Source organism: Biomphalaria glabrata, chromosome 8 (genome assembly GCF_947242115.1).
Source record: "Biomphalaria glabrata chromosome 8, xgBioGlab47.1, whole genome shotgun sequence".
Lineage (NCBI taxonomy): Eukaryota > Metazoa > Mollusca > Gastropoda > Planorbidae > Biomphalaria > Biomphalaria glabrata.
Window position 1 is genome coordinate 46,468,303 of NC_074718.1, and position 23,505 is coordinate 46,491,807.

Below are 23,505 nucleotides of genomic sequence, written 5' to 3' on the forward strand. Positions count from 1 at the left end.
ATATATATATATATATAAATATTGATACCAAATATAGACTCTCTCTAGTTCTATTAGTAGATCTAGTAATTCTAGTAGTTAGTATAGTAGTAGTAGTAGACCTATCTATCATAATCTATGGCCATAAAAAAAATAGCCTATATACTAGTAAATACTACTATTAGTAGCAATTACTTATTACTAGGACTAGAGACAGAGACACTAGACTTAGCTGAGACTAGACTAGATCTAATCAAATCTAATCTAGATCTATATAAAAGTATAGATCTAGATATAATAATAATAGTATAGTAACAGTATAGTTACTAGATCTAGGTAACTAGTAGATCTAGTATACTATAAGTATAGATTATAATAATTAAAGTCATTATAATTAATACTAATAGATCATGACATCATCATGTAGTCAATAATAAATATAGATAAAAATTAATTAAGTCTAGATGTAGTACTAGTACATACCATTAGATAACAAGTCTAGGAATAAGCTGACACATTGAAAGGTACTCCACTTTGTTGGCATCAGCAAGATCTAGATATTCTAGGTCTAATTAGTAATAATTAGTCTAGATGTCTAGTTCAGTAGTTGAAATCTTCGCGCATCAGCGCGAGAAAAGAAAAAGTTAAATATCGTGGTAAGATTAATCCATTTCCGGCATGGATGCACTGATCTATATAGTTCTATATGATTAAAACAACTTTTTGTTTTTGGTTTTGTTCTTTTTGTTTTTGTTAGTTTGTTGTTGTTGTTGTTGTTGTTTTTTTTGTATTAATTTTTTTTTATAAATTTTTATAAAAATTTTTAAAACTTTTTTTTTGCTTTCGCGGGAGGAATGCGTATTTCCTTTTCAGATGTTAAACCGTACTCGCGTGTCCATTTGCGTACAAAAATACGCAAGATACTTGTAGGCATCTCAGTGAAGATATAATTTTTTTTTTCAATTTTGTATACCAAAAATTAGGTGATGCTTTCATTATCTGCTGGTGTGTGAGCATTTTAAATTACACAGACTAAGATTTATAAAAAAAAAATTAAAATCTAATTCTTAATCAGTAAAAAACAAAATACAAAAGAAAACTTCGGTGTATTCATAAAGTTGTTTCTGCCTTTTTTCAGAAGCTAAATCCTACTATAGAATTTTATAGGGCCTATTGATATTTTAATATATAACTATTAAATTTTTGACATCATTATTCTCATATTGTGTGTTGCTATGTCTCGCCTAGATTGTAATTTGGTTCTAGATGACAATTTCACTTTTTGTGAATCGTGTGAAATTGGGAGGGGAGGGGGGAGATTCATTACTAGTAGAAGAGGAAAAGAAACTAATTATTCAAACAATGTAAACTTATCGCGAATACCGAATAATTGTAAACAGCTGTATATGGGACGGGAGGCGAAGGAGGTGGAACTACACATTAATTCGGTGACGGGTGCAGATTTAGCCAAGCTATGGTAGGCCATTTAAAACAGAAAACTATGCCAAAAAGAAGAACTAGAATCTATTCAAGTTCTAAGATGATACAGGGTGAGTAGGGGAAGGGGGAGGGGTAGACCTACAGAATAAATATGTAAGGCTTTCAAACTTTCAACTTTCAACGGAAAAGTCAGGAAATACACGATATAACAAAAGTATGATCTGTGAAGTAGTCATGTAATTAATGTAGTGATGTAATGGAATTAGCAATGTAATGGAAGTAGTCATGTAATGAATGTAGTGATGTAATGAAAATGATGATGTAATGGATGTAGTTTTACAATAATATTAGTTATGTAATGGAAGTAGTTATGTAATGGAGGTAGTGATGTAATAGGAGTAGTGATGTCAGTGACGTAATTATGTAATGGGAGTACTTATGTAATGGAAGTACTTATGTAATGGGAGTACTTATGTAATGGAAGTACTTATGTAATGGAAGTAGTTATGTAATGGAGGTAGTGATGTAATAGGAGTAGTGATGTCAGTGACGTAATTATGTAATGGGAGTACTAATGTAATGGAAGTACTTATGTAATGGAAGTACTTATGTGATGGAAGTACTTATGTAATGGAAGTACTTATGTAATGGAAGTACTTATGTAATGGAAGTACTTATGTAATGGAAGTACTTATGTAATGGAAGTATTGTTGTAATGCAAGTATTTAGAAAATGATGTTCGTTAAATAATGAGAATGAGGATAAAATTAAAAAGTCGTCTACTGAGAGTTTAGGCACCTGTTGTGCTCCTACACTTTTTCAAAAGCTTTTTTAAAAAAATACTTAGTACAAATAATAATGTTTATATCTAAAAGCATGCCATTTTTTACATGAAAGAAATAGAGAACTAGCAAATTTTTTGCCATTTTCCTTCTTTAAAAAAATAAATATACAAATATTCGTAAAAAAAATAAAATATTTTTGAGTTTATGGAGGGTAAGGCCCTGGGTTGACGCACTGCTGTAAATATGGAGCTGCATTTTTATATTACGAACACGCTACAAGCGGACACTTCTTAACCACGTCAGAATTGCCAACCGTAAGATTTAAAGTAGGCCTATAGTCGTACTAATCCGAACAAAAAATATGAAAGAAATGTTAACAACTTAAAGTTTCTGACCCGTCGAAATTGATATGTTTGAATCTCTATTGTGGGGGTCCCTTTTGCTCTTGCGGAGTCCCCGGGTCAGTAGCCCCGCCTGCCATCTCTGAAATCCGCCAATGTGCATTGGAGAGCTTATATCCTTGCCACTTCCGGTCATAACAACTTTACAGAATCGGTAGGAGGAGTTCGTTAGTCTTGTCTGGCTAGGTAAAAGAAAATTGAACCTTTGCGGCTATATCCAAACATGGGAAAGGATTTGTGAGTCAACCCTAAAAAAAAAAATAGGAGCTGATTACCCTTAGGCAGCATGCAGCATACAGTTCAACATTCTGGCAGAATGCGCGACGCCCCTTATCCCATATTGTATCGGCACTTGATGTTATTAGACACGTCAGCTACGTGGAGAGGGGGGGCTGATATGTGGGCGACATCGCTCCGAGTATAGCCAATGCCCAGGCTTTCATTTTATTATTTCTGACAGATGATCCACAGTCACTTTGCGACTGAAGGAGGCTATAATGTTTAGAGTACTGTATTAATATGTTATTGGGAAAAAAAAGATACAAGAAAAAAAAACAGCAAGAAAATGAATGATAGGGGCCTATCAAATCATTTGTATAATATTTTTTAGTTGAAAGCAGGTCTCTAAGCTTATTGACTTGGCGAGCTACACAAAATGTTAGAATCTCAAGGCGCGGGCCGCACAAAATTCCGTACACAATCTGAAATAATGAGGTTATTATGTAGAGCCTCCCCTTTATCACTCAGCGTATAAGACAATGTATTATGTAGGCCTATACAAGTAGGATAGTATATGTATGCATTTGAGATTTTTAAATATAGTACTCTGTTTTCTTATATTAATCAGACTGTCTTTTTAGTGATTATTCTAAAATAAAACACATTAAAATTGAAGTTAGCCTACATATATTTTTAAACAGTAGTTTGATTTTTTCTTTTTTTTTTCGGGGGGCGTGGGGGGGGGGGGGGAGTCAGGCGTGACCTCCGTGACTGTCGAAGGCGCCTGGTCGGGAGTCAGCTGACCCGTGACGACTATTAATGGGTCGCAAAATTTGGTTATTAGGAGAATTGCGTTTTAAGACGTTTGACGAATAATTGCCTATATTGCATATTGCTGTATATTGTCTGTCCACTTGCTACGGTTGCAGAAGGGAAAATACAGTATGTATTAGACCAGTGATGCCCAAAGTACGGCCCGCGGGCCAGAACCGGCCCGCGACGTAGTTTCATCCGGCCCGCCGAAACGTCGGCACAAAAGTAGAAAATCAAATCCTCACCCCTTCAAAACTGTTAGGGCCTCCACTTTTTCTCTGAAGGATTGGTACCATGAGCTTTAACGATTGTGCGTTTATGAATTTATGAAATGGGAATCTACCGAGAAAAGTGAATGGATCTTTTTTTGTGGAACATGATAATTAGCCAGCATATTTGTTTTGTAAAGAAAGTCTGGCTGTTTCAAAAACAAGAACATATACAGCGGCATTATAAAACAAATATGAAGGCCTTTTTGGTTTGAGCCGCGTATAAAAGATTGGTCAAACTACGCCTAGAGATTGGAGGGTCGATGGGAATATTAACCAAAAAGAGACAAGAAAATAAGTTGGTGGTAAAGGTAGCTACAATGTCGCTCACATTTTAAGTAGAGAAATGATCCCATTTTTAGACGCTTAAAAAATGATGACTTTAAATATCCCATTAATTAATACTAGATCCAATATTTTCAAATAGTTTTTGGAGAATTTGGATTTCATTATTTTACCTTTTATTGATGTGGCCCGCGACACGCGTGTCGAAAGTTAAAATGGCCCGCAGGTCGAATTCGGTTGAGCATCACTGTATTAGACCATAGCCAGTGGCAGTCTGTCATGGAAAAATAAATGTATGAAGTCATTATGAACATTAGTCCGTCTATCTCTGTCAGTTTTTCCTATGTTCGTGTGTAAAAAAAAAAGAGGTAATCGCGGAATAGAAGGAAATAAAACTTGGGTGTAACTGTGTATGGAAATTAATGGGAAAATAATGGTAATAATTGTTTCGATAACTTGAATACCGCATATGAAATATTATATGCAAGGTTAAGACATTCTTGTTTTGTTCCCAGACCATGGAGCCTATCATCTATAACTCTAAAAATTTGATTGACCGAGCATTGTCTGGGAGAGATGCCATTCTTGTGAAGTTCAACAAGTGTGCAGAGAAAGATGGCCAGACTTATTTGTCAGAAGCAAAGAATGTGTTTGAGAAAATGCAGGTTGGACATTTGAAATACCTTGTTTACTTTCCGTATATGTGCATTGTTTATTGTGTTTATTTTTGTTGTTGATTAATATATGGATGTGTTTTTATACTTGGGAACTTTTACTTTACTTGGTTCGCCCATTTTCTAGTGTAATTGTTATGATTCTGAATGCAAACAAATGAATGCTTTCCCCCCAACAGAATCCAATGCTCCTAGATCCTAAAGCAGATCGGGAAGAAGTCCGGCAATATTTGAATGACCTCTTAGAGCAAATGGAATCTGTGCAACAAAAGTCTAAGGCATTAAAAGATCGTCAAAAGGAGTTGAAGGTTCGTCTGAAGTTCTTTAAATGAGTGCAAAGTAGGTCATTTGTAAAGTAGTTCATGATGGTCGTAACAAGAGATGCGTGGATATCAGATTTCTAGTGTGCACCCTCCCCTCAAGAACTAGGTCATGACACCATTGCACAATCAAATGCGTCTTTTGGGGATGGCAACATCCAATGTTCCTTTTTTTTGTTTGTTTTGTCAATTTCGCTCTTCATTTTTTAAAATTTCCATCCCGCCTCTTTGCTTGCACGCAAAAACTTAACAATCGTCTGCTAAAACTTCATTGATCGTGATGGCCAACATTTTTTTTTCTCTCCATTACTATATAATTTGTTTGTCCAGTAATTCGTTGTTCGTTTGCAGTCCATCAGTCTCTTCATTTATTTAATTAACCCACATAGCTAAAAAGATCATTTACGGTTTAGGTGGAGGTGATTAAACTGGACTATCTACATGAAGTCCAAACCGAACTTAAAATGAGAGATGTGATGTGGACATGTATCGATCAATGGGACAACATCGTACAAAGATGGACAGAGGTCAGAAAATTAAATATTTGTAGAAGATAAATACTCGTTTCGATGTTCACAAGTTTTGTTTTATTACAAAGATAGACCAACCTGTATGGTATGGCAGCAACCAGGGTTAGGCCTATAACTCGGATCTATAGTGATGACTTTCCGAAGCGCTAATCATACGACTATTAGTCAGCTATCCCAACCAGGCAGTTAATTAATGCTGCTCTAAATTTGAAAAACGATTATATTATTATTATTATAGCTTTTATAAAGTGCTACTTATGCTTATAGCATGCTTATATACGCTATGGTCCAATCCCATTTGTGGACCAGTGGGGAGAGGGGGCATCTGTAGATGGTTTTCCGTGCTGTCGTTAGGCGCTCAGTAAACACAACTCTGCTCGAGTCAAGTGTCGAACCTCGAGCCCCCCCCCCCCCCCCCCCATAAATTAAAACAACAATTAATAAATAGTTTTTCATATTATCGGGTGAACTGCAGTGATGCATAACAGCCACTAGACACTCCAACTAAAGGATAATATTTTTTTTTAAGGAAATGTTTTGTTTTTTTAAGAATAAGAGATTGACCCTTTACAAAACAATTACATCAATTATATATATATAACTATATATATATATAGTTCGTCCATCGTGGTTCGATGATAACCACTTTTGTCTTCCAGGGGGCTGAGGGCTTTGCACTGGGGTTTTGTGCCTCCTCATGTGGCTTGTGAGACCTATGTGAGCCTGGAATGTTCGGTTGTACACTGGGCAGGTTATTCCAGCTGGAGCTAGTGTCATTGGCCTTGCTTTTCTTCTCTGGCGTTTTTCTTCTGCCAGCGTTGTTCTGTTTTCCTCAGCAACCTGTGCGTCAGTTTTCATAGCGCGACGCCTTGATGCTCTGTCATGTGCCTCTATCTCCCATGTGGCTGGGTCTATGCTGAACGCCTTCAGAGAAGCTTTGAGGGTGTCCCTGTTCTTGGGAGCGCTTTCCTTCCCTTAATTGGCCATACAGTAGTCGTTTAGGAATGTGGCGGTCTTCCATTCTGCAGACGTGTCCTGACCATCCCAGCTGGGACTGCATCAGGATTGTGTGGATGCTTTGGTGAGCCGCTCTTCGAAGGACTTCAGTCAGTATCTGGCATCTTGTCTTTCCATTTGACATTCAGTATTTTTCGATAATGAAATCGACCTGCGCATTGCCAAGGCCAGACGGTCTAAAAATGTCTGGAACAGACGATGTATCACAACAAAGACAAGCTAGGGAGCTAGGGATCTATGGAGCTATCATCCTCACTACATTGCTTTATGCCTCAGAAACGTGGACAGTGTACAGAAAACATGCTAATAAGAAACTGAACCACTTCTACATGACATGTCTAAGAAAAATACTGATATGTCTAAGAGCAATTAGATATTCATTATCAGTTCACAGCTAACTTCACATGTGCATCCACTTTCACCTATCCATTGGTCTACTGGGGCACCACACAAGATCTGTCAACCTTCTTTCTCCATTTTTCTTTGTCATTTGTCTTTGATAGAATTTCATTCTGATGTTCTTTCTGAAAATATTGAAACCTGCCTTTTTACCTGCCTGGGTGGACCACTTCGGGTGTCGATTTTGTGTTTCCACACAAACTGTCTTTGTAACCTTGTTTTAAAAAGTTGCCATGATAATGTTCTCTCATTCAGTATTTGATCATTTTAATAGATGTAGCTCTAGCGACTAGCCGCGCTAGGTCTAGAACAAAAACAAAACCTTTACTTATGTGATACTCGATTTTATTTTTAATGTTGTAATAAATAATATTTGGCCTGCATCACAATCCGGCCATATTTATTCTTCCTTGAAGTCTAATCTATATATATCTAGATCTATATATAGAATCTGTCACAGATCGTAATACAAACAAGCATGGCGTCTGCTACACATGTTCAACATTTGTGCAGTTCTAGCTACGTTATCATTGAATGTGAGTGGCGATAGCAATATTTATAAAAACAACACCGAAAGTCTTAGTAAAAAAATTACACCCTCACAAGACTAGATCGATCATTACCATCATCTAGAGTACTAGCTACATCTACTACTAGATATAGATATAGATCTAGACTCTAGATCTAGATCTAACTACTAGACTAGACTAAGACTCCCGACTCCTAGAAGTCCTAGACTCTACTGTCTAAGTGACGTCTACTTCTACTCTCTAGACTAGAGTAGAGTAGTCTTAGGTCTAGGTCTAGAATACTCTAGAATCTAGATATAGTCAATCTAGACCTAGAGGACTAGTCTAATGATCTAATCAGACTAAATTGACTAATCTAATCTGATCTTGTCTAGTGTTAGACACCTTATTTATATAGGTTAGTTATTTAGCGACGCACCATAGATGACGCATATTGAACGGGACTAGTGACGTTTGGGATATGTTGGGTTAGAGACCGAAAAATCGGTTAGCGATAGAACATTCCAGGGTAACGACGTGTTTAGTGACAGAGACTTCTACTGTGGCCTTTTATCAGAATAAATCTATGTGAACTTGTTCATCAGAGTTGACTACATCTCTTCACTTGTTAAAATAGATGTTGTATAGTCCTTGTTTGGATTGTCGTTCAACTGCACGTAATACACCCGAACAATTACACCCAAACGATTGCAGAGTAATTGGTTGACTTCAAGACAGCTTGAACTAGCAACATCACACTAGTCAGTCTAGTGACTCTATTCTAGAGTCTAGATCTACATCTAGTCTCTAGTCTAGCCAGTCGATTGGCCAATTCCCTGCTTAGGCTAGACCTAGGCTGGCTAGACCTAGAGATCTATTACACTATGACTATGACTATTATATTACCATTATTGTATTATACTAGAATCTAGTTATCTAGTATTGCCTATTTGGTAATTAGATCTACTATTTTAGTATTTATTAATTATTAGTCTAGATTACAGAAATACATTTCAATGAATTTCGTTGTTACTGACTCAACACTGATTGTAACATTTTGATGCAGTCAATCTAATGACTAATCATATGATCTATAATAACCTAGAATAGAACTTTAGATGTAGTACAACTAGTACTATATCTACTACAAGACAATCTAACTAATAAACTAGCCCTTTCATGGCTCCTGGCCTATCAAACTTATACAGTTTTATACAGCCCTATCATAACTCCAGGCACATCTAATACAGCCCTATCATGGCTCGCATTACGGCCAATCTAACTGTATTAGTGTTATTTAATTAATACAGCTCTATTTTCACTCCAGGCCTGTTTAACTAATACAGCACTTTTCATGGGCTTATTTATATAATAATTTGACTCCAGGCCTATCTACCTAATACAACACTATTTCAGCTACACGCCTACTCCAGGTTTATCTGCTGGTCATATTTAAATCTCAAATAAGTTAAATATGGGAGAGCAATGGAATGGAGTAGCACAGTTATTTCTCTCTCTCTCTATATATATATATATATCTTCCCTATAACATGCACATACGCCTACACAATAAACTGACTTTTGACCAGACTTTAGAAAACATTTTAAGTTCATTGATAACATGTGGAGCAGCTGTTCAACTATTCAAAGTCACAAGGATAGATATTAACGAGTGGCAGATGCATTTTCTTTTTGGTTCTAATAAGAAGGTCGCTGCAGTGTCTTTCATTTATCAGATGTCTTTGTAAAGATAATTCTGTTTCAAATGAAAATTAGGAAAGCTGTGTAAAAACAAAACCATTGTATTGTTAAATAAAAAGATTTACTGCTACATATAGGAAACCCTTAATGTGAAAAGGGTAATCTATAAAATGAATGTCTGCATATGACTGTTAAGAATCTAAGCACTTCACTGTTAGGTGCACTGTCCCAATGTTTCCCTTGTTTATTTAAATAATAATAATAATTGTAAGCCCTAATATTTTTTACATTAAGTTTTTAAGTTTTATATATTTCTAGGTTTAGCACCAAGTCATTGCTTGCATTTATTGAAATCATTATATTAGACATGCATATTGCAAATATTGCTGTAGTTTATAAGATTTTTAACACAAAAAAAAAACAAGATTAAATAAAAAAATATATATATATTTGCAATAAAACAATAAAAAAACTTTTAGAATTGTGTATTAATTATTCCTTTGGTTGTGTGTGCTACCAGGTTCCATTCATGAACTTGGAACCAGAGGAGGTGACCTCCACCACTATGAAATACCTGAAGACGGTTCAGATGCTAGAGAAAGGTCTACCACCCAATGATGTGGTCAGCATGTTGAAGAAGAAAGTTGAAGTTATGAAACAGAGAGTAGGTGTTTGTTTTCTGTTTATTAGAGGCGTAATTCCTCAATTAGGTCTGCTTCATTTAGATTTTTTAATTAACACATAAAATATTTTTGTCATGATACATTTAGATTTGAAGTTTTTAGCTCTGTTACACTAGGTTTCGGGTATACTTTTGGATGTTTCCTTTGTTGTTACCACAATAAAAATTGTTTTAGAGTGTGTCTCAGTAGCATTTCAGTAGGAAGTTAGGTTATTGTTGACAGCTTGAGATTTTCAATGGTTTCATTGTCATAGCATGTTATTGGGTTTGGTAGGCCTTGGTGGCACCCATCTCTTCTCCCAAAACCAATTATTTCTTGAGGCTTTCTCCAGACAATTGAAAGTATTACATGACTAATCCACTCATCCCTTGTTTAAGGTTGATGCTGCTTTTGATCTTCCCTTGGTATTTGATTTTCCTTTAGCCTGCCATATCTGGGGGGCATTCTTCTACTAGAAAAAAATTTCAGTAATGCCATATGAAGTTCGTAAATAGTTCAGAATACTTACACAATTCGGGAAAAGAGAGGTGCAGGAGGAAGCGTCTTAATATCTATTGCAGACATAATTAAATAATTACATTCTACCCATACCCATGTGTCAATCTAGTCATGTAGATCAATACCCATGTGTCAATCTAGTCATGTAGACCAATACCCATGTGTCAATCTAGTCATGTAGACCAATACCCATGTGTCAATCTAGTCATGTAGACCAATACCCATGTGTCAATCTAGTCATGTAGACCAATACCCATGTGTCAATCTAGTCATGTAGACCAATACCCATGTGTCAATCTAGTCATGTAGACCAATACCCATGTGTCAATCTAGTCATGTAGACCAATACCCATGTGTCAATCTAGTCATGTAGACCAATGCCCATGTGTCAATCTAGTCATGTAGACCAATACCCATGTGTCAATCTAGTCATGTAGACCAATGCCCATGTGTCAATCTAGTCATGTAGACCAATACCCATGTGTCAATCTAGTCATGTAGACCAAATCTGACCAATACCCATGTGTCAATCTAGTCATGTAGACCAATACCCATGTGTCAATCTAGTCATGTAGACCAATACCCATGTGTCAATCTAGTCATGTAGACCAATGCCCATGTGTCAATCTAGTCATGTAGACCAATACCCATGTGTCAATCTAGTCATGTAGACCTACATTTAGGAAGTTGTAGGACACATTCAAGCAGTCTTATAAATTTCACACATATTTGAGTTATTTAATTGGTCTATTAAAATTAAACATTGAAAATATAAAGTAAACAGTTGACTAAATGTGAATAGTTTAATATTAAGAAAGGGCGGAAGTTGATAGAACATATAGAATCAGAGAGTGATTGCAGGCTAGTGTAAGGTACAAAACAATAAAGTTCAATGAAATTTAAATGCAAATTTCTTTTTGATAAGACTTCCAAAATTTGAACAGCACAATTAAAATTTAAAGTTTTTTTTTCTTCTCATTACAAAAGTGGTGTGTTAACTAGACTGTTGGTAAATTGTACAATTCTTGAATTCATTTTATTCTTACTCTTGACAAATGGTCGAGCAAAAACTTTTGTTATTGCATGTACTCACAGCATCAGGTAGTAACTGACATGAGAAACCCACATCTTAAAAAACTTTTGTTATTGCATGTACTCACAGCTTCAGGTAGTAACTGACATGAGAAACCCACATCTTATAAAAGTTTTTGTTATTGCATGTACTCACAGCTTCAGGTAATAACTGACATGAGAAACCCACATCTTAAAAAAAGGCACTGGGACTTGATCCAGGAAGCATTGAATTATAAATTTATCAAAGATGAGCCTCTAACACTTGGCCTGTTGATTGAGATTGATGCATTTGACAAGTCTGAAGAAATGATGGAGATAGCTGGCATGGCGTCCTCACAGGCAGCTCTGGAAGCCATTCTAAAAAAAGTAATTTAACACTAGTATTATAGATCTACCATTGTTTTGCATTTTTTTAGACAATTCATTATTAAGATGAAAATTATCTTAGATTTGTAAGAGTTTTACATTTAGTCCAAATTCTAATCATGATTGTTGACTACTTCATAATTCTTATAGTAGGCTAATGAATGCATCATGATACTATTTTTAAAGCACCTTTGACAACCTTATTTTAACCACCCTTATTGACTTTTTTAAAAACCAACTTTGGTGACTTCATACACACCTTTTGGAGACCTTACTTTAACAAACACACTCTATTTTAAAGTTAGTGACTATGGTATTGATTAGTGTCACATCATTGTTTTATAGCTATTGTGACATGCACTAGTCAGGAATCACTAATTAAATATGATTTATAGTGTTTATTATTTTTCACGTCTGAAACAAGGGTCCACAGTTGAATGGTGGGTAATAAGTCTCGTTCTGAGAGTTGACCACATGGTCAGAAATCATTAGACGCCATGGACTAGGAAAGAAGATAGATGTTATAAGTATTCGAGGAATTCTATTGGACTACATTATCAGTTTATGTGAAGTATTACATGTGATTTCTTGATGGCTGAAATTGCCAGTATATTATGAACTGTTGTTTTATTTTAATAAATGTATATCTGTTAAGTCGACTTGAATCAGTGAATTTTAATACATGTTGTGTTGTGCTAATGTAAGTAGATATACCTGACGACATGTAGAATAATACATTGAAAAAGATAAATTTACAATTAGTAATTCATTGTTTTGGTAAACTCCACTTAAAACAATAGGAAACTTATGTCTCAATATCTTGCTCAGGTGGTGGATGCCTGGAAGCATGTGGAGTTCCCTGTACTGCCTTACAAATATCAGAAAGATGTCTATATAATTGGGAGCACCGATGAGATTCAACAACTGTTAGATGATAGTAACATTAACATCCAGACCATTCAGTCATCAAGACATGTAGGTCCCATTAAAACCAAAGTGGAAGAATGGGCAGCTAGTCTCAGTTTATTTAATAAGACTTTGCTAAGTAGTTAGAAGTTAATTCGTAATGAAGTATTAAAAGTTTAGAAAGTCTTACAGTTTGTTGTTTCTCCCAAGGGTTCCTCCATCAAATGTTAAATATATATTTTATTAAGTTTCCTGACCATGTTTGTTGCCTCTGTATATTTTTGGTTTTCCAGTTGATATTCAGAGGCCATGGTGACTGATTGGTAAAACACTTGGCTTCTAAATCAAGAGGTCTCTGGTTCATATCTTGGTGAAGACTGAGACTTTGAATTTGATTTGTGTATGAAGCTCCAGAGTCCACCCAACTCTAACTCATTCGTTGAGAAATGTAAAGACAGCTGTTTGTTGTGCTGGTGACATGACACCCTCATTAAGTACTGAACAGAGAAACTGATGAACTTTATATCATCTGCTCTATAGATTGCAAGATCTGAAAGATCAATGTGTACACTTCCGTTAATCTAACTCAATGTTTTCCAAACTTTTTCATAAATGGACACTTTTACATTCTGAGTATTTAGAGGAACACTTTGCTTATTTTTTAAGAGAGGTTAGAGTTAGGCCTACTAGTTAATTATTCCAGTAGTTCATGGACCACCTATTCAGACCTCGTAGAACACAGTTGGGAAACACTGATATAACTCTTCAATCCCGTCCTTTTTTTTTTGAATTGCTTTCCAACTATGTTATTGTTATTTTTATACCTTCTTACATACAATTTATATCCTGTTTATTTTCTTTAAAATATTAAGGTCCTATTTTTTTTCAATTGCTTTTCGTCTATTTCAACACCTCTTATCTCCATTAGATGGGCAGCCCAGCACTCGCAAATTTACCGCCCAGGCTTTCCCCCAGCTATGGAGAGGTCACTCCATCTCTGACAGTAATGTCTTTGAAAAATCAAGGATTGGCCTCTTTAGTCACACAAGAAGTTGCAAATGGAAAAGATCATTTCTCGAGACGTAAAATGCCACAGACCTCCATTACAGTTTAAATCCATTTATCTGACTTTTATTCTATCAAACTTTTTGCTACCCCATTTTATCCTAATTCATTATACTACTATCCTAGATCCTTGTTCCATGGATTGCAGTTTCTTTCCCCTGTCTTTAATTGTGCCATCTCATTATGAAATAGATTTATTTTCCAGGAATCATGGATCAACTGTCAGAGGACATGGCTATATTTAGAATCAATTTTTAGTGCCCCTGATATTCAGAGGCAGCTTCCAGTGGAGGCCAAACTGTTTGTTGAAGTTGACAGATCTTACAAGGAAATTATGAGGAGAGTAAAGAAAACTCCTCTAGCTATACGTAATGGAACACAGCCAGGTTTGTTTTCAGTTCAATTTTTACTTCTTAGCCCTACACAATAAATATTTATTTCATTGATATAATCAAAGCTATGGTAATATTTACATTGTATATATATATATTACTGATTATGATTATGGCTCTTAATCTTCAAGTTCATTAGTGTAGTGCAACCATTTAAATTGTAGAGCAAGTATCAAAATGTAGGAACAGGGTTTGAGAAATCTGTTGTCTGATTCTATTGAAGGTGTCAAAATGTCATTACATTTATTTTTTTTTTTTCTATTTCAGTAACTTTAGGAAGTATTTGAACAAAACATAAACAAATATTTAAATGAAACATTTCTGCATTAAAAGTAATGAAATCTTTACAGGTCTCTGGGAAACATTTGAATATAACAATGAATTATTGGATACAATTCTGAAATGTCTTGAAGCCTACCTGGAAACAAAGCGTGTTACATTTCCAAGGCAAGATTTAAGCTTAGCTATAGACAGAAATTATTGTTAAGCTTTAGGTTAGATTACATGCACTAATAGAATCAATGACTTGGTTAATGCTCTAATTAACATAACCTAACACTACATGAATGATTAAGTTAACACATAGGTACATACAACTGTACACTAAAATCTTTATTTAAAGAAATGTCTCTTCTTTATGTCAAGAAATTTTCTTCAAAAAACAATTACTTAGCTTAAGATTTATTTTAGAGTATTCACAAGCAATTTAAATTTTGAATCTTTTTTACCAAATAGAATGCTTCCTTTGTTTTATAATTTAAATAATTTTTTGGTCCAATTTTCTCATTTAAACAAAATTTAGAAAATGCAGAATATTAAAAAAACAACACCTTTGGGAGCTTTGAGTTACCTATAGATGTAATAGCTAAGAAAGTGAGCTAGTGTTTTTTTTAGAAGAGATTAGATTGTATTTTTGTCCATATAATATTTGTAGACGGCATAAATTTCTGTCTCTTCTAAGGTTCTACTTTCTCTCCAATGATGAACTACTTGAGATACTTGCACAGACTCGAAACCCATTGGCTGTGCAACCACATTTACGTAAATGTTTTGATGCTATACACAGACTAGAGTTTGCTGTGGTTGAGGGACTTCCACCTGGTATATTTATAGTAGCTTAATAGTGTCTTCATATTTTCCAACTTGAAAAAGCTTGAAAAAAATACAAGTAAGTTATTAAATTTATTTTTTAATTGCAGAGGAGGAGATTCAATTTACAAATGACATATTAAGCATGATATCACCAGAAGGAGAGAAAATTGGATTGGGCAAAGTGAGTAGCTTCTTTTTTTTTTTGTTTAGGATTTTATGGCTTAGGAATTACACATACTTTTTATTAAAACATAGATCTGTTACAGAAACTGATTAGCTTTATATTTAATAATGTGGCCAAAGACAGGTGCAGAAGACAAAAAGAAAACTTAAATAAACCCAGGCTTTGTCTGCATTAGATTTGGCAAAATATGCAGGTCAATATTGTGTTTGCAAAGTCATGAGAAAAACTGTGTTCACCCTGAATCTTCAGAATCAAAGACATTGCCATTAAATACATTTTATTATGGACTCTGTAAAGAACTACTTAACAAAAAATTGAGAGTTATGTTTTGTCATTGTAAAATGTAATGTGATTGTGACCTTAAACATTATATTTTCTTTCCACTAAATGCAACTATAAGCCTACTAATATTGGTATTAGGGACAATAACAATGAGAATAAATTGAGGTTGTGGCTTCAAAATCAAACTTTGTCAATGACTCAACAAAGCAGAGTCTAACGAAAAGAAGAAATGTTTACCCCAAATTATGGAAATAGTCTACATCAGTGATGCCCAAACTACGGCCCGCGGGCCAGATCCGGCCCGCGACGTGGTTCCATCTGGCCCGCCTAAACATCGGCACAAAAGGAAGAAAATTTTTTTAAATGTTGAAAAATGTATATTCCCAACGTTAGGAATTTTTTCTTTGATGAATTTCATTCCAATCCATGTTATTCTAATTTTCATATTATTATTTTTTTTTTAATGAACACGACTTATATTTGTTTCGGTGACAAGTGTTGACAGTTGCTTTAGGTTTTTGGATCATTCCGCTGCTGCCTTGAGCTAGACGTGTTCTTAATATCTTGTGTGTAACACAGGGGCATCAATTCTGCATCAGTTTTGGTAACATTCTTTTTATATCAAAGAGAATGGTAGTACCATTGAATATTTGTTGATTAATGAAATGCTAGAGACGTAAAAACGAAAAATAGATTCTGAATGTAGAAACTTCTGGGAAATGTGGACACATCTTAGCTTTTGTGGAACATGATAATAAATAAGCCAATATAATTTGTACAGAAAATGAGGCTGTTTATTTTTTAAATATAGCAAAGTCATTTTTAAAGCAAATATATGAAAGCACTGTTGGTTTGAGCCGCAAAGAAAAAGATCGCTAAGTTATGCCTAGCTAAGTGAGTTGAGCAATTGACGAGAAAAAAAAAGAGAACAAAATGAGTTCATCGTAAGGGCAAGCTACAGACTTGCTCAAATTATGAGAAATGTGCTTTCTAGCCGTGATGAAAGAATTTATCCTTTGGGAAAAAATCTGTTAAAGCAAAACGAGTGGACAATATGAGTTCAACATTTCCATTCAAAACTCAATGACATAGCAGCAGATTTTGAAATTTGTTCTATTGCCACTGAGGATGGCTCCGACAGATCTGTAACTGGAACTGATTGACTTACAAAGCCAGACATCCAAAACTGAGAAATTTAGAGCGATGCAAACAATTGATTTCTTGGCCGTGTTGTATGAAGAAACTTTTCGAATTTCCAAAATGACGTGTTAAGGACGATCACAATGTTTACAAGCACTTCATTGAGTCTTTCATCATCATTGGCCTCCTTCAGTCGTAGAACGACTATGGTTCATCTCAGAGCACACTTACTCGTGTGGCTGTGGAGCCCTATTTTGGAGAGAGCTATGTCTTCCCAAATGTCAGTATTGATGTTCACTGATTAGACCTATCTAATTACATTTGTACGTAGGCCAACTAGTGCTACGGGTTTCTATTAAAACTATTTAAAATGGTTTATTCTCTATTTCATTTTTTATCTATTCGATGATGTGGCCCGCGACACGAGTTTCGGAAATTAAAATGGCCCGCCGGCCGAAAAAGGTTGGACATCACTGGTCTACATTATGGAACAAATCTTTTTTTTTTTACCTACAATTCATTTTTTTTTTATAGGGCTTGAAGGCAAGAGGTAATGTCGAAGATTGGCTTGGAAAAGTGGAAGAAGCCATGTTTGCCAGCATACGACGATTGTGCAAAAAGTCAATCAAAGACTATGAGACAATGTCATTTCTTTCTTGGATTATGTCTTATGCTTCACAAGTAAGTAAATAACTTTTGTATGTCATTTTATTTGGTGTTAGCTTGAGAAAAGTATTAGAATTTCTCCATTCAATTAGTTTGAATGCAGAAATGATGGGTACTATTACTATTCTTTTGAAAACAATTTTTTTTATTATGTCTATATAATAGAATGCCCTTTTTTTAATCTATGCTATAAAATAAGATATTTTTTAGGTTTCACAGCTTTGTCTAGTTTATCAAGAGAAGTTAAACATTTTTTAACTTGACAGTTAGTTACACTACCATTAAAGACACCTTTGTTCTGTCTCTGCCATGCTGCAGGAATTTAAGTTTAGGCTTTAACTAATAATCTTCATTTTGGAAAAAATGTCTGATACATTTAAAACAAATCAAAAGCAGTTGGACAAAATTGGTGTGATGTTTGGCTGAGAGGCCAAAACCACTGAGCTATGGCTTGGTCACCAATCAATGGGGACTCAAGTTTGAATCTGGACTTAAGCAGAGCTATGTTTGCTGAGTGCATAAAAGCAGGAGGAAACTTGTTTCTATGCCCCCCCTCTCCACCTGTCCACAAAAGAGATTGGACCATAGTACATTGAGCATGCAATAAACATGAAAGCAATAACAAAAAGTATTGATTCTCAGAAAAATCTTTGACATAAAGGACAAATTATAAACTAGGAGGGCTAATTATAAATTAATAGGACACTAGATGTTGGTACATTAAATAATAGAGTACAAAGACACATAATTAACTATTTGGACAAATAATCGACTGTTAGAACAAATTTAATTTGTGAAATTATAAACAAGTAGAAGAATATAGGTACTAGCAATTCAAATTATAGAAAAGCAGAATAAATGTTTCATTATTTGGACAAGCTATTAGGTGACTGGGCTAAGTTATAAGTTATTAGGACAAGCTATTAGGTGACTGGGCTAAGTTATAAGTTATTAGGACAAGCTATTAGATGACTGGGCTAAGTTATAAGTTATTAGGACGAGCTATTAGGTGACTGTGCTAAGTTATAAGTTATTAGGACAAGCTATTAGGCGACTGGGCTAAGTTATAAGACTGTCAAGAAAAGAACAAACAAAGACAAGTAAGATAATTAATCTCATATTGACCTCAGACTTTTGTATATAACAGAGCTAACCCATTTTAGTATTGCTCTTAATTGAATATCAAATTTGTATTTAGGTTGTTCTAACTATATGTCAAATGATGTGGACCCGTGATGTCACAGCTATTCTTAGAGACTCTCGAACAGTTATCAGGGGAATAATGACTTTGAACAAAGAAGCTTTACAGTAAAAAATTTTTATTTGATTTTATATTTCACAAAACTTATCTTTTCTACCATTATGTATCAGCACTTAAAATGTATCAGTAATTTCAAAGTGACTTTCTATCAATCTATCAACAGGAGTTAAATCTTCTAGCTTGGGCAGTGAGAGGAGAACTTCCTAAACTGGCACGAGCTACACTCTGCGCTCTTATTACAATCAATGTTCATGCACGGGACATAATTTCAGAAATGGTGAAAAAACAGGTCAGACATTTTAGACAGTAAACTTTTTAATCTTCCTAATATAATTAAATTCCATTTGATGGCTTAATCACATTGTTTGACATCATTCATAAATGCATATTGCTTCATTCAACAAAGACCAAGAACTATTCTTAAAAGATGACTGGTGAAATGTGCATTAATGGGCTGCTTCACATGCAGCCCTGAGATTACCAAAAGCTTTAAAATCTTGTTAAAAATAGTATGCCTGTGAATAAATCAAAGCTTTACAAATTTAATCAGTCAAATGGAATTTTGAAATGGTAATCCATTGTAAAAATGACAAAATCATGAATGTCCCAAATGTGGTTAATTATAATAATAATAATAATAATCTTTATTATCCGTATGGAAATTTGTCTTACAATTTGTGCATTACACCAAACAAAAAACATTATAACTATAAGAAACCAAAATGTACATTCACACCAGACTCACTCAAAATTTACATGTGACAAAGTTTATACCAGATTGTTCTTATTTAATGATTTGATTGCCAGCACTCAAGACTTAATAGTAAAAAAAAACAACATCATTTAAATAAATACAAGATCTTCTTTTTAAAAAGATAGAAAAGAAAAATCACAAGTTACAGTTTCATTCTTTCTCTTTTACAAACTGTGTTTTGGGGACAAAAAATTGTTTTTAAAAAGAAAGAATAGTTTTGGTTATGGTGTAACTATAGGACTCATTTTAGTCATTTTAGGTCCATGTCATTATCATTTGAATGTAAATAAAAAATCTTTCTGGGTTCAGTATAATGCTAGGAACAAAAAACAAAAATATTTTTCTCTCTGTATGTGAATAGAAACATTGCTTGTGCATTGGAAACATTTACAACCTACAGGAGATATATCTTATAAATATGTCTAGTTGTAAGTTGTAGCTGCTGGCAGTTTTAAAATCTCTTTAGCCAAGTTTTTTTGGTGTGGCATTTCTTTTGATCTACTAAGTCTTTGCGAATTCAGTCTTCGTCTTATTCCATTTCAATCTCATTGGGATTCTTTCATTTGTTTGTTAAATGAAGAAACAACAAAACTTGTGTTAACAGGTATCAGAACTTTTAAGTTTTGAATGGCAAAAACAACTCAGATATTATTGGAATATGGAAGTGGACAACTGTGTTGTCTGCATGTCAATAGCTGTCTACACCTATGGCTATGAGTACCTTGGAGCCTGTCCTAGATTAGTGATTACACCTCTGACTGTAAGTTTATTGATATGGCTTTATTCGGGAAGTGGGGCTATCTACGAAGATCTGATTTATGAACATGCACTGTTTACATTAGATTTTTACCAAATATTTAAATTTTTACTACCTTTACTATTTTAACTGTGAATAGACCTTGATTTTAATGATATGACTGTATAGAATCTGGCCCTTGTTGTTCAGAGAGAGAGAGTAGTCCTTAAGGGACTGCAGGCACGACATGGCCTAAATTGTGCCGATGTACCTCAAATCAAAAATCAAATCAAATCGTTGGACTATTTATATTTTTCCAAGTGACAGGCATATTTGTTTGATCAATTGATAGGATAAAACATTTGAATTAATGTCAGGATAAAACATTTGAATAATATGACATGACCTGACTAATTTTCAGAACATGCCTAGCTGACTATTTTAGGATTCAAGTGGATATTTCTATTGAATTAAAAAGATAAAATAATTGAATAACTAAGTTGACATATCCATTTCATCAATGATTATTAACTGGGCAAACACGTTTAACAAATTTACTGAACACAACAGAATTAATTGCTAATAAATTCTTTAGTTTGAAATAAACTTAATAGCAATGCTTTTAGTTTTAAAAAATACAGCTACCACTTTTGTGTAGATCCCTACTTTTGAATTGTCAATTCTCAGTACTAGCCTGAAGATTTGATGATGAACATATTAGTAGCTTATTCGTTAGTAATCTAGTAGAATGGGAGCTCAAAGTCTGTAAGTGATGCCAGATGTTACTTTTTGACAAATAGTCAATCAAAGCACAATCATAGAGACATTGACAAAATTCTTTCTTCCTCCTAGAAGGATAAGTTTCATCTTTCTGGTTTATGCATTAAAACAGCAACCATCTTTATCTTTAGTTTTCTATACATGCCACATTGCTCATTCATAGGACAGATGCTATCTCTGCCTTATGGGAGCCCTACAACTTGATCTAGGTGGAGCATCTGCAGGTCCAGCTGGTACTGGAAAGACTGAAACAACTAAAGATTTGGCTAAAGCTTTGGCTATATGGTGTGTAGTGTTTAATTGTTCAGACAGCTTGGATTATAAGGTGATTAGGACCTTAAATATAATTATGTTTCTTTTATAAAGACTTTATTTGAATTAGTGAAAATTGAATATTTAGTTCAAATTGTTCATTGACTTAAAAGAGACACCATGGCTGAGGGGCAGACAAACCATAGCTAAATGGTATAGAGAGGCTTACTTTCATTGAAAAAAACCATGGCTAATGGCTTACATATAGACATGTTGTGACTGATGAGACTGGGTGACATAAACACTACAGAACTGAATGACATAAGACTCCACAAGGCTCAGTGACTTAGATAATTATATTAACACAATATATTTTAAGATTCTATACCAGAAATAAATTAATCCTCTCTTGATTTATATTTTTTTTTTTTTTTTTTTTTTTTTTGTGTGTTTCTATTGGCGATGCTCTAGTGTTCTAAACTTCATGTAATCCATAATATGCTATTGGAAGGGAAGACTGCTTCCATTTTCATTAGACTAGGCTCACAAGTCTGATAAAACTAAAACTCACCCCAAAAAGATGCAAGTCTACAATACATGCATTCTGAGTACAAAACATGGTCAATGTATGTGAAACAAGCCCCCACCTCTGCCAAGTGGATGTGATCAAAAGGAAAAAAAAAAACAACCTTTGTGGTGATCAATATTTTTAAATAGAAAATAGTTGCTTTACTATCTTGATGATAAATGTGTGATCATCATTTACAAATGAAGCTTTCAGAATGCATCGAATCATATGAATAGAAGAGCATATAAATGCTTGGGAAGACATGGACATAGATCTAGACTTCACCATGTGTAGAGAAGTGGTAGAGAGACACTCTATAAACAGCCATGTAGCAGCAATGATCTTGCAATTATCTCAGCTGACCAAACAAGCTAAATGGAAAAGACTGGAACTACCAGAATGAATGGGAAAATGCCTATCAAAAATAGGGCTCTATAGCCCCAACAAGGAAGGCTCTATGTGATAGCCATAGTCATCTTAGGACAGAGATCTATCAGTGATGATAATAATTATTCTATGGTTTGACTCCTTCAGCTATATTAATGTTAATTACATTTTTATTGAGCAATTATTAGATGTTAAAATTTTATGTTATTTTAACATAACTGATAGTTTCAATTTCCATTGTATTCTTCCAGATGATGGGAGAATTCTTCTCTGGACTAGCACAGTCAGGGGCCTGGTGCTGTTTTGATGAGTTCAACCGAATCAATATTGAAGTTTTATCTGTTATTGCTCAACAACTTATTACTATCAGAAATGCCAAAGTAGCTAAGGTAGGATTCAAAAGTAGCTAAGGCAGGATTCAAAAGTAACATAGGCATGAAGCTAAAGCAGCAAATATGAAGCATGTCTTACCACCAATGAAAGTGTCGATTAAAAAGTGTAGCCTGAAAATAAATAAAATAATGACTAATCAAGATAAAGTGACTTTTATCAAAATGTAATTACTTTAATATGGTTATCATAATATAGGATAAACTGTTATAAAAACAAAAATAATTATTTGCAAAAGAATCTAATGAGAAAATAATATTTTCATATTGAACATTGTGCATGAAAGTAAATACTTGAATTCTAGGTTTCTGAATGAAGATTTCTTGTGTTTTTATTAGGTCTAACGACCCAGATGAAAGTTTACGTTTATTAGATTATACTTCGGCATGAAACTCAAGACATACATGTTTTTTTGTTGTTTGTTTTTGGCGTAAAACTCAAGGACTACATGTTTTGTTTGTTCTTCCTTATAAATATTTTTATGAAATAAAGTCAGACTTATTTCACATTTTGGGATGTTATAAATGTAAAAAAAACAAATTTATCTTGGATTGTACTAAATCTTGCTCTTCCTTTTTGACCATTGCACAAATCTATCCTTTTCAGTGAGACTCTTCTCAGCCCTTTAATCTTTCTCTATTTTTTTTATCCTTAAAGTAATGTTCTTTTGCTTGACTTTGACATGACT

General features: G+C 34.3%; 2 protein-coding genes across 2 annotated transcripts; both read left to right on the forward strand.

Moving 5' to 3' along the window:
* The first annotated feature begins 2,823 nt into the window (after positions 1 to 2,823).
* LOC129927866 (dynein axonemal heavy chain 6-like) lies at positions 2,824 to 19,239 on the forward strand. The gene is made up of 14 exons (XM_056039474.1): positions 2,824 to 2,842; positions 4,707 to 4,856; positions 5,045 to 5,173; positions 5,599 to 5,712; positions 9,862 to 10,005; positions 11,753 to 11,962; positions 12,791 to 12,937; positions 14,139 to 14,319; positions 14,676 to 14,772; positions 15,287 to 15,426; positions 15,525 to 15,598; positions 17,558 to 17,704; positions 18,888 to 18,997; positions 19,114 to 19,239. The coding sequence occupies exons 2-14, from the start codon at positions 4,710 to 4,712 to the stop codon at positions 19,118 to 19,120; spliced, it is 1,647 nt and encodes a 548-aa protein (XP_055895449.1). The 5' UTR covers positions 2,824 to 2,842; positions 4,707 to 4,709; the 3' UTR covers positions 19,121 to 19,239.
* Positions 19,240 to 20,362: 1,123 nt separating this feature from the next.
* On the forward strand, positions 20,363 to 23,161 carry LOC129927856 (dynein axonemal heavy chain 6-like). The gene is made up of 4 exons (XM_056039401.1): positions 20,363 to 20,464; positions 21,384 to 21,545; positions 22,679 to 22,816; positions 23,156 to 23,161. Exons 1-4 carry the CDS (start codon positions 20,363 to 20,365, stop codon positions 23,159 to 23,161), a joined length of 408 nt encoding a protein of 135 aa, XP_055895376.1.
* Positions 23,162 to 23,505: the final 344 nt, after the last annotated feature.

Bases quoted from the DNA above. Each gene is read 5' to 3' on its own strand.
- LOC129927866 (XM_056039474.1), top strand. From the start codon at position 4,710: ATGGAGCCTATCATCTATAACTCTAAAAATTTGATTGACCGAGCATTG. The intron at 14,773-15,286 runs GCAAGATTTAAG...GTCTCTTCTAAG, and splicing joins AAGCGTGTTACATTTCCAAG to GTTCTACTTTCTCTCCAATG. The intron at 15,427-15,524 runs GTATATTTATAG...TTTTAATTGCAG, and splicing joins GGTTGAGGGACTTCCACCTG to AGGAGGAGATTCAATTTACA.
- LOC129927856 (XM_056039401.1), top strand. From the start codon at position 20,363: ATGGAAGTGGACAACTGTGTTGTCTGCATGTCAATAGCTGTCTACACC. The intron at 20,465-21,383 runs GTAAGTTTATTG...GCTCATTCATAG, and splicing joins TAGTGATTACACCTCTGACT to GACAGATGCTATCTCTGCCT. The intron at 21,546-22,678 runs GTGATTAGGACC...GTATTCTTCCAG, and splicing joins CAGACAGCTTGGATTATAAG to ATGATGGGAGAATTCTTCTC.